The sequence below is a fragment of the Typopeltis vanoorti genome, chromosome 19 (genome assembly GCF_054136105.1).
Source record: "Typopeltis vanoorti isolate ZY-2024b chromosome 19, IOZ_Tvanoo_1.0, whole genome shotgun sequence".
NCBI lineage: Eukaryota > Metazoa > Arthropoda > Arachnida > Uropygi > Thelyphonidae > Typopeltis > Typopeltis vanoorti.
The window spans coordinates 17,579,112-17,591,451 of NC_143567.1; the positions used below are offsets into that span (position 1 = coordinate 17,579,112).

General features: G+C 37.0%; 1 protein-coding gene across 1 annotated transcript in view; it reads right to left on the minus strand.

Moving 5' to 3' along the window:
• The window catches only part of LOC150095885 (long-chain-fatty-acid--CoA ligase 1-like), a 335,143-nt gene that overhangs the window by 15,512 nt on the left and 307,291 nt on the right, over positions 1 to 12,340 (minus strand). Inside the window, exons 18-19 of the mRNA XM_090409654.1 lie at positions 11,935 to 12,036; positions 1,592 to 1,663 (exon numbers count right to left, since the gene is read on the minus strand). Coding sequence (XP_090265780.1) covers positions 1,592 to 1,663; positions 11,935 to 12,036 — 174 coding nt within the window. The remainder of the gene's footprint in view (positions 1 to 1,591; positions 1,664 to 11,934; positions 12,037 to 12,340) is intronic.

Consider the following 12,340-nt stretch of genomic DNA (forward strand, 5'->3'; position numbering starts at 1 on the left):
GGGGAAAGTAATCATGTAATCTTGACTTTGTGGATTGTGAGACATGGAGAATTTTCTATTAAGAAGAGATAAATGTGGAATTACAAAGCAAGTGATTATGACAAGCTGTGGAGTCACGTTTCATTTGTGCCAATGCATAAGAATTTGGAGGAGAGAGAGAGAGAGAGAGAGAGAGAGAGATGGTGGTTTATGAGTGGTGTTCAAGGTATACTTGAAGAAAGCAGTATTAGACTGTATATCCAGAGTGGATTGTGATTATGGTGTTAGAGAGACTGGTGAGGATTAGAATACAGAATTGGGTTGACAGTAGTATTCTCTAAGAAGGGTTTGTTAAGTGGAGATCATATTTTAGCAAAATGTACTACAACAAAAAACTACTACAATAAAGTGATGAATTCATTGGATAAAGGCAATACATATACAGTGGTATACTTGGATTTTTCAAAGATATTTAATAGACTGCCACACAACAAGCTAATAACTAAACTGAAACAGATGGCATCAGATAAGTGATTGGCTGTCAGGTATTAGCAGGTTATGTATGGAGAGTGGAATCCAAAAAGAGGAAGGTCATTAGCAACTAGCAGAGTGCTACAAGGGCCTGTTTTGGGACCATTATTATTTAACTTGTATGTAATGATAGTGGAACATGCTTAACTGGAGATATGCAGATGATGCAAAGTTGGGAAGAACTGTGAGGAGCAGAGCGGATGTTATGGCCTTACAAGATGATCTTAATGGACTGCATGAGTGGATAAGAAAGCAGAGCTATCAATTTAATGTTGCAAAGTATAAGGTCTTCAAATTTGGAAGGCAAGGATAGCAAGTTGAGTGTATAATTAATGAGGAAATTTTGAAGGCAGTGAAGAAAGAGATCAGAGGTCTGGGAGTGAGGATGGACAGACTTGAAGTGTCACATTGCTAAAACTGTGATGACATTATAAAGGATGATGGCATTGATGAGACCACATATGGATTACTTGGCACAGAGTTGGTTTCCTGGTTTTCAGTGGGGTTCAGGATATCTTAAAGAGGGTCCAGAGACGATTCACTAAGTTTATTGAGTCTACGGAATGTGGAGTATAAAGACATTGAGGGAATGCAATTTGCAGAGTTTTGTGAATAGAAGGAGAAGAGGGGGGGGGGATATGATTGAGATATACAAGTTCGTGTGGAGGTTGTTGACAGCTTAATGTCGAGGAGATTTTTCATGCAGCAGAGGAAGACAAGACTTGCTCACCCTCCCCCCTTATGCAGCTTCCAGGGATGGCCCTGGAAGCTGCATAAGGGGGGAGGGTGAGCAAGGGAGTGAGCAGAAGGTTCTTTGCAAGGAGGTTGGGTGAGTGGAATGTATTGTGTGAAATTATGGTGAGTGCAGAAAATGTAAATGGAATTAAAGACACAGTTTTATGACTTTTTTTGGATGAGAGTGCAGACCTCTTACAATGAGTCTTTTGTTTCCTGGGAGGTCTGATGTTAATAATAATAATAATAATAATAATAACTAATATTCATTTTTGTTTTTTATTTTCTCTGAGTCTCTTATAAGTGAGAGTTGACTATAGTTAGCATACAGTATTTTAGTACTTACTTGTTCAAAAGATTTCAAACCAGCTTTCTTGCCAACCATTGTGATGTCCTCAAGAACAGTTTTCTTTATTATCTGAAAAAAAGTAAATATTGTATTAACCTCTATAATTATTATTTTTTAATTATAATTGTAAATATTATTTATTTCCCAATATATACATTCAAAATATTGAATGTATATATTGTATGTATATATACATTCAAAATTTGAATGTATATATATATATACATTCAAAATATTCACTCCAATACATAAACATGGAAAAAGAAACATTATAATTAACTGCAGACCCATCACCACATTGTCTGTAAGCAACCAAATAATGAGTGCATTGTGTATTGCAAACTCTCCACATACATAGAAAAGTTCCAAATCATCCCAAAAACACGATATAGTTTTCAAAAAAATAAAGGAACAGCAATACTCTTGGAAGATTTCACAGACTTAATAAACACTACGTTAGATAAAAACAGAATAGTATTAGTTGTTTTTATTGACCTAACAAAAGCATTTGACAAACTAAGTCAGAAAACCTTGTTGTACAAACTAACGCATCAGAATCGAAGGATGCCTACTCCACTGGTTCAAAGCATACATGGAAAACAGAAAACACATTATACGTATAGGATCAGTGCACAGCAAAGAGCTACCAGTAACCTGTGGAGCACCACAAGGAGCTGTTCTTTCTCCATTCTGTTAATATATATACGAAGATGATATTAGCCAACTCCCCCTAAAAAGTAATATCTTCCAATACGCAAATGACATGGCCATATTATTCATTCACAACAATGTGCTGTGTGTCTATCACAGTTATTAATGGTGCCCCGATCATGCTGGTTAGAAAACCAGCGAAATATTAGCGAGTTTGATGAATATATTTTTCCTCTCTTAGTGTTGTTTGTACCATAAAATACTATTATTGAATCAATTGGAAAAAACACCACCATGATCCATCACACTAAATTTAGAAGAGAAAAACTATTTTTAAAATCTGCTGCTGCTCTTAAAAATCAGCCTAATTTGAATAAATATGGTTGTAAAAAACTTCCCAAAATATGGGAAACACTGATACTTCAAAAGCTCAGTTTACCTCCTAGGCCATTGACAGGTGTCCATCCACAGGGTGCTGAGTTAGAACTCTAGTCTTTCATCCACATGTCTAATTTAGTTTTGTGCTGTATGTAACAAGTCTCATATTGTACTCCCTGATGATGTCTCTGAAACTGAGATGAAATATTGGAAGAATTAAATACTATTTTTAATTCTTTCCTAGTGTTCACTTCATTAAACTTCTAACATGAAAAAGAGATAAATGGTTTGGTGAATAGTGGATGATTAATGAAATCAAATAGAAACTGTAGATGAAAAAAACATTCCGGAAAAAAGTATAAAGAGAGGGGTGAGAGGGAGAGCAGTTATATGAGGAATATAAGACAGGCCAGGAAAGGATCTCGCATTGTATGGAAGACAAAACTGAAATATAAGAAGACATTAGCCCTGCAAGTGAAGGAAAATCCAAAGGCCTTCTTTCATTATATAGTTAGTGGGAGGAGAAATGATTGTGGAAGAAAGATAGATGAAACTGATGGCTGAGTGACCTGTGAAAATGACTTAGTGGAGTTGTTTAATGATCACTTTATTGGAGTGTTTCATCCTGGAAAAGTAGGTTTTATTACTAGTGGAAATGGAAAGTTCAAACTTAAAAGTGCATGATGAGAATGTGTTTTGTATAATGAAGAATATAGGATTTTGCCATGTGTTTTAAGAGAATATGCTAAGGAAATGACAGTTTCATTGACCTTGCTTATTAATGAAAGTCTGGCTAAATGAAAGATGCCTAAGGAGTGGGAAAGTGAGATCCATTGCATTAGGGTGATGATAGAATGGAGATAACAAACTAGACTAGTTTGTTTTTCTGTACTTGCTAAGATTTTTGTGAAATTAGTGCGAGATCACATGAGAGTAATATTGTCTGTGAGGGTCAGCACAGATGTATGGTGACCCTCACATAATAAAGAAACAAGAGCTGTTGATGAGGGAAAGGCATATAATGCGTTTTTTTTTTTTTTTTTTTACAAAGGCATTTGATAAAGTACTGCATGATAAGCTGATATCTAAGTTACAGCATGCAAGTTTAGATATCAGGTTAGTGAACTGGATTGGAAACTGGCTGTTTAAGAGATATTGGAGTTGTGTGCAGAGCTCAGTATCAGGATCTCTACTGCTGAACCTGTCAATCACACTGTCTGTGGTTTGCAGAGGAATATTCAGTTCTTTCCATGTGATGTGAAATTGAGAAGGGTTTAAAAATAGCGCCAATGTAGTCCTTCAGAAGGATATGAATAAGTTGGACAAATAGGCAAAGCAATGGAGATTTCAGTTGATTGCAGATACATGTAAGGTCTTGAAATTTGGGATCCACTGATGAAAGGCTGCATAGTGTATTGTAGGAACTGTAAAGTTCCAACGACATAGTATTGTTATGTCGTTACTATCTACTATTTTCTTTCCTTATTATCTCAATATCTGCTATTATCTATTCTATTGTCTAGCCTATCTTATTTCTATCTAGGGTTATTTCCTCTTCAGATACTGGCAAAATTTGTAATATGCTGCACCAGCCAGTATCCTATAACAGAAAAGATTCTTGCTCAGGAAAATAATCCTAGATCTTAAGGCATACACACATTATTTTACTCTTTGTTACGATTATACAGATTTTTGCAGTCGTGACCTGTAATCTATAGTTATATAACTTATAAATTCTTCCTGCTAAGGTTCTATTTTTATAAGTGGTAATTTGTCCTCACAATCAGGCATAACTCAGGCATATGTAATAAAACATGTTTATTGGGAAATCAAATATTTTACAGTTAAAAGGCAACATATATTCAATGCTAAAGAAATCAGTACATGCTAAATAAAATCAGTTCACGCTAAGTTAGTTCAAAATACTATATCACATTGCATAACCTGTAATCTCTTTCCTCGAGTTATTCTTAAGTTACACATATACACATTCTTAAGGTTTTCAATTAAAAGCTCTCAGTAATACCCATTTCATTTTATCAGGTTTAATCTCATTCAATAATATAACTGCCTCCAGACAATCTCTGCTAAAGGTTACTAGTTATTTTCAAAAAGGAATTCTTACTAAAGTCCTCTACAAATTGTCCATACTTTATGCTTACACACATTTTTTCTTCCTCTAACAATTCTGAAACATACAATGAAATATTGTACATTACCGATTCCGTTCTGGACAATATGTCGCTTCCACGTGTTCTCATTACCTTCTGCTTATTCCGTCTGCATCTGGCGATGACCTCATGCTGTCTTTGAATTCTGCTACTGGATACGAAAGTATTTTGCTGCTGTGGCTTAGGGGACTTTCTCCACTCTTTTCGACGGGACATCCAGCGATTGGCACGATTCTGCAAGGTCGATAATTCACGAACGGCTTTGCATGGAATTTCTTAGGCACCTTCAGGAAAAGGCCCGCTGTTCTACATCGCAACACCTATGCATGTCTTTCACGAGGACACTAGTCAAAATCACCAAGCAGGAACCAGGAACAAGAGAAAGAGAGAGAGAGAGAGAGATATGGCATGCATCTCCTTATATTCACCATATCTTTTCTGCACAACACTCTTTATTTTATGCCCCCAAGTTAATCCTTTGCTCTCCCTTTTCTGTTAGGGTGCTGTTCTTGGAAAGCGTGCCTGCATCACCTTCCGCATATGTTATTCCCCTCCCCCCCAGCATTACGCCGGTCTGGGTGGCTAGCACACGACCTTCGGACTGTTACTTAAAATTGTCTGGAGACACAATACACTGGATATCTTAATGAACTAAATATTTTCCTTAAACAAATACTATATTATGATACAAATTCTCACTTTGATCTCTGGTTAAATAACACTAAGATCTTAGTAATTTGCATACAAAGGAATACATACGTTCACATACAGTAATAAATTTAGTTTAATCCTTTATCCAAGCATGGGCAAACAAAGATTGCACCTGAAAGTATCCTCAGGACTGGGATAAGGTGGTACAACACCAGACAACTCATTGCAAAGGTGGAGCAAGCTAACATCACTCCTATCGCAGTATCTCCCATAATGCAAAACACATCTCCTTGTGGATATGTATAAGGTTATGCATTAAGGAAAGGGCCACTACCCAGACTAGTTTCGACCTTTATTGAGGTCTCTTCAGTGAGAGCCAGGCCCAAGTGGAGATACCAGGCAGAAGCATTAGCAAGGTCATCTCCGCCTATAGGAGTTGCCAAATGGTGTGCCACCTTTTTATTAAATTACTCTGAATTTAGAGAAAGATATTGAAAGTTATTTTTCACTTGGTTAGGGTATAATTCACTTGGTTAGACTTTCAACATCTTTCTCTAAATCCAGAGTAATTTAATAAAAAAGGTGGCACACCTTTTGGCAACTCCTATAGGTAAAGATGACCTTGCTACTGCTTCTGCCTGGTATCTGCACTTGGGCCTGGCTCCCACTGAAGAGACCTCAATAAAGGTCGAAACTAGTCTGGGTAGTGGCCTTTCCCTTAATGCATAATATTATACATATCTGCAAGGAGATGTGTTGTGCATTATGGGAGATACTGAGATAGGAGTGATGTTAGCTCGCTCCACCTTTGCAACGAGTTGCCAGGTGTTGTATCCTGAAGACACTTTCAGGTGCAAACTTTGTTTGCCCACACTTGGATAAAGGATTAAACTAAATTTATTACTGTATGTGAAAGTATGTATTCCTTTGTATGTAAATTACTAAGATCTTATTGTTATTTAACCAGAGATCAAAGTGAGAATTTGTATCATAATATAGTATTTGTTTAAAGAAAATATTTAGTTCATTAAGATATCCAGTGTATTGTAAGTCTCCAGACAATTATAAGTAACGGTCCAAAGGTCGCATGCTAGCCAATCAGACCAGTGTAATATTGGGGGGGGGGGGGTGGACAGTAACATATGCGGAAGGTGATGCAGGCATGCTTTCCAAGAACAGCACCCTATAGGGTGCTGTTCTTGGGGGCATAAAATAAAGAGTGTCGTGCGGAAAAGATATGGTGAATATAAGGAGATGTGTGCCAAATCTCTCTCTCTTGTTCCTGGTTCCTGCTTGGTGATTTTGACTGGTGGCTCGTGAGAGACGTGCGTAGGTGTTGCGATGTAGAACAGCGGGCCTTTTGCTGAAGATGCCTAAGAAATTGCACGCAAAGCCGTTCGTGAATTATCAGAATCGTGCCAATCGCTGGATGTCCCATCGGAAAGAGTGGAGAAAGTCCCCTAAGATGCAGCAGCAAAATACGTTAGTATCCGGTAGCAGAATTCAAGGACAGCATAAGCTCATCGCCAGATGCAGACGGAATAAGCAGAAGGTAACCAGACTACGTGGAAGCGAAATATTGTCCGGAACAGAATCAACATCTTTCTCTAAATCCACAGTAATTTAATAAAAAGGTGGCACACCGTTTGGCAACTCCTATAGGTGGAGATTACCTTGCTAATGCTTCTGCCTATTATCTCCACTTGGACCTGGCTCTCACTGAAGAGACCTCAATAAAGGTCGAAACTAGTCTGGGTAGTGGCCCTTCCCTTAATGCATAACATTCTACATATCCGCAAGGAGATGTGTTTTGCATTATGGGAGATACTGAGATAGGAGTGATGTTAGTGATGTATGTAAGCTTGTTTATATGCAGTAAACAAGTTTTCTCTATTTTCTGCTGAAGTGCAGGCATCTCCTTTAAATGTTAATTTTTGCATGTAAAATCCTGAATGAATAATTTCTTCTCAAAATTTTCTCATTCAGGATCTAACAAAGGTCCCCCCTTCAAATAAAAGAGTTTTTCTGCTTCTTCAGATAAACTCTTTTTATACTTCCCTCAGCTTTCTGGGGAAAACCCTTCTATTTCGCTTGGGACCCTATTCAAATTGATGTCTGGATAAAATTATATATTCAGTGTCGTCCTTAATTGTCTTGTTTATGCCAATTGCCCTTTTATGCTCATTGTGCTCTTTCTGAAATATGAACATGTCACCCTTACCCTTTCTATAAGTTCCTCTTCTTTTACCTTCGATGCCTACATAGTTGACTCCTAGGGTCCCTTTGAAAACAGTGTTGTTTTTCGTTTGAAATATCATTATCTATGGACATATTAAGATCTTTAGTGTTGTCCACATCAGGGCATTCCTTTTCCTTCGATGAGGCAATCTCATCTGATTCAGGTTGACTGTGAGTCACATGGCCTATGTTTCTCTCTGACAATTCTACCTTACTTTCAGACTGTTAATTTGGATGTTTCTTATTCTCTGAGTCTGTTACCTCTGATTAGTCCCAGTAAATTTTCTTCTATCGAGAAAACCTACTTCCCTCCTTGAGTAGTTACACGAAAATTTGTACTTTATTAGGAAATCATTTCCTAGAATTAACTTCAAGTGTAGGAGAGAGGTTCTAGGCAGAACCAAAAACTCATGCCAAACACACATGTTGTATTCAGGTAGTTTGACCTTCAATCGTACAGACTTTGACGCGTGAATTTTTTTTTTTTTTGGGGGGGATATTCCTAATAGTTTAACAGGTCTTTTAAGGTGAGTAAATCCTTTTCTCACAAGTGGTTCTAGTTCCCTGAAGAAATTTTCAGTTATGATGGAAGCTTGGGAACCTGTGTCAACTAACGCCCTGAATTCCTTTCCGCATATCCTTCCCTCAACCGAAATTTCAAGTAATTGTCCCTGATTTCTTCCTTCCCTTTCCAGACTTGTTTGGTACAAAAGTATGTCCTTGATTCATTTCTGGGGTTTCCCCTTCTGCTAAAGCAATTGCAGGCAAGATGCCCAATTTTATTGCAATTGTAGCACCTTGGAGGTTTTCTCCAGTTACTTCTCTCATTATCTCCGTCCGAAGACAAAGGAGATCCTGTAGTGTCACTAATAGAAAACTCTGCTAACCTTTGCATCACTGTATCCAGTTTGTCTAATAATGGTCTCTGCATTCTTTCAACTTCTCTATGTATTAACTCAGTGGTTTTCTCATCTTGGGAGTAAGAATCCTCTGAGTTTTTCATAGAGCCTGTCTTCAGTTGGTTTAGCACTGCATCGAGGTGTTCCATAACAGGCTGTTGTAGTCTTTTGACTTCCTGTTTAATTATGGAATGGATCTCGTTTTGATTGGGAATGCTAGTTGTTACCTGACAAACTCATTCAGCTCTACACTCCTCGCTCCGCTTTTGTGTTTTCTGTTTCTCACCCTTTTCTTTACATTTTTTCACAGAACCTGGGTCATTACTATTACCTTTCTCTTCCTTAATTACATTGACATACCCTGAAGTGGCTGCGGGACTGATGTCTCCTAGCAGTTGTTCTCTTTCTATTACAGCCTCATAACACTCTACTAAATTTGTTACACCCTTTCCAAATGCTGTTTCTCTTAACTCTTGCCTCAAACCTATCCTGAAATGTTGGAAGACTGTCCAGTCTAAGTGTCATTTGTCTTCACTTGAGATGTTAAAGGTATTCGAGAGAGTCAGTAATCTGTTGTAGAAATCTGATACTTTCTCCCTTTCCCATTGTACCATCTTCTGGAGCTTCCAGAGGTTTGGCCCTACATTCTTTATTCTGGAGAATTGTGAGATTAGGGTCTCTTTAAACTCACAGTAATCATGGGTTTCTTTCAGCATTGGCGATGAATGAAAATAGGTTTTGGCCTTCCCTACCAACTCACTGCATAGCAGCACAAAAAGTTGGAAGTTAGATCATCTGCCAATCTTTCTCAGTTCTTCTATAAAGTCTAAAAATGTGATCACATCATTGGTCTCTTACCCAGAGAACTGTAGGAATACTTGCTGAGGGTTAATTATTCGGAAAAATTCCGAATCGTCTAATTCAGATCATGTCGGGAGAGACATACTTGCACCTTAGCTTACACTCTAACACAAAGCCTATTATCAAATTTCCACTGTCCCAAAATTGCCTGACTGCCTGATGTGTGGTCAAAACCAACTTACAGTGATTATAGATTATTTAACCTTAAATTTAGGGGCTCTAATCACATCCTGTCTGCTGCGCCATTGTTATGTCGTTACTATCTACTATTTTCTTTCTTTATTATCTCAATATCTGCTATTATCTATTCTATTGTCTAGCCTATCTTATTTCTATCCAGGGTAATTTCCTCTTCAGATACTGGCAAAATTTGTATTATGCTGTGCCAGCCAGTATCCTATAACAGAAAAGATTCTTGCTCAGGAATAATCCTAGATCTTAAGGCATACACACATTATTTTACTCTTCATTACGATTGTACAGATTTTTGCAGTCATGACCTGTAACCTATAGTTATATAACTTATAAATTCTTCCTGCTAAGGTTCTATTTTTATAAGTGGTAATTTGTCTTCACAATCAGGCATAGTCAGGCATATGTAATAAAACATGTTTATTGGGAAATCAAATATTTTACAGTTAAAAGGCAACATATATTCAATGCTAAAGAAATCAGTACATGCTAAATAAAATCAGTTCACGCTAAGTTAGTTCAAAATGCTATATCACATTGCATAACCTGTAATCTCTTTCCTCGAGTTATTCTTAAGTTACACATATACACATTCTTAAGGTTTTCAATTAAAAGCTCTCAGTAATACCCATTTCATTTTATCAGATTCAATCTCATTCAATAATATAACTGCCTCCAGACAATCTCTGCTAAAGGTTACTAGTTATTTTCAAAAAGGAATTCTTACTAAAGTCCTCTACAAATTGTCCATACTTTATGCTTACACACATTTTTTCTTCCTCTAACAATTCTGAAACATACGATAAAATATTATACATTACCGATTCTGTTCCGGACAATATGTCGCCTTTATGTGGCCTGGTTACCTTCTGCTTATTTCATCTGCATCTGGAGATGAGCTCACGCTGTCCTTGAATTCTGCTACTGGATACGAACGTATTTTACTGCTGCGTCTTAGGGGACTTTCTCCACTCTTTCTGGTAGGACATCCAGCGATTGGCACGATTCTGCAAGGCTGATAATTCACGAACGGCTTTGCGTGAAATTTCTTAGGCATCTTCAGGAAAAGGCCCGCTGTTCTACATCGCAACACCTACGCACGTCTCTCACGAGACACTAGTCAAAATCACCAAGCAGGAACCAGGAGCAAGAGAGAGAGAGAGATATGGCACGCATCTCCTTATATTCACCATATCTTTTCTGCACGACACTCTTTATTTTATGCCCCCAAGTTAATCCTTTGCTCTCCCTTTTCTGTTAGGGTGCTGTTCTTGGAAAGCATGCCTGCATCACCTTCCGCATATGTTATTGCCCCCCCCCCCATCCCCCTGATCTGGGTGGCTAGCACGCGACCTTTGGACTGTTAATTAAAATTGTCTGGAGACTTACGATACACTTGGATATTGGATATTTGGTTAAATAACAATAAGATCTTAGTAATTTACATACAAAGGAATACATACTTTCACATACAATAAACAAGTTTTCTCTATTTTCTGCTGAAGTGCAGGCATCTCCTTTAGTTGTTAGTTTTTGCATGCTAAATCCTGAATGAATAATTTCTTCTCAAAATTTTCTCATTCAGGATCTATCAGTATGCAGAGATAGAAGAATATTGACTCCTTTGTATAAAATCCTGATCCAAACTACATTTGGATTGTTGCACTAAAATCTGGTCACCAGTATTTAACAGGAATAAACTAAATATTTTCCAATAAATGGTAAGATCTTTTGCATAGTAGAAGAAAGGGAAGGAGCAAGGAAAAGGTTCCATCCCTGGAAGTTGCAAATGGAACTGGTAATCCAGAAGATGAGAAGTGGCTTTTTTTTTTTTTTTCCTTTTTGCATGGAGGGTTATCAAATTGCTGAGAGCTGATAACCTTGTTTGGCTGAAGAACCATTTTGGTGAAAATGGCATTTAGTTGAATGTTTTAGTGGTTAGAGCATGGTTGGAGCATTGCCTGATAGAGAGGTGAGAGAATGAACAGTGAATGAATTTAAGGAGTGGCATGACAGACTTTTGTCTTGTTTAACATGGGCTTACCACAATGTGTTTTGTGAGCTAACAAACACACATAGGAAAAATTCAAAAAACAACTGGATTAGAAGTCCAGCCATGAGAAATGTAATCCATAAGCATTTCTTTTCTCTGCTCAGTGGAGGGATGGGAAAAAAAATTCACTTATAGAATATTTTTATTAGCTTACAATGAAATATGTATAATAAAACTCATTATCTACATAAGATGTTCAGTCAAATAAAACCAATATGTTAATTTTATGTATTTTGTTTTCCTTACCTTATTTTGACAAAGCTCCTCCCAGCTACCTGTTATTTCCTTTTCTTTAGCCCAGTCACTTATGACTACTTTGTCTAGAACTACAATTGCTATAAGGCATGCCTGCAAATACATTTTTTTAAATTTTAAAGAGAAAATATAGTTGAATATTAACTTCTATTTATTTATATGGTGAATCAATAATTTTAAAAAATCTTTTTTTAATTTTACTAGAAATTGGAAATACTGGAAAATATTTCCAATATTGGAAATATTGGAAACTGTCCCTGTATATGGGGACAGTTTCCAATAAGATTTTGTTTATTATTTTAACGGTATAATAGAACACAGAAACTAAGTAAATAATTAATTTATTAACTTGATGCTGATATTTCGCTGGTATTTTAACCAGCATCTTCAGAGCACA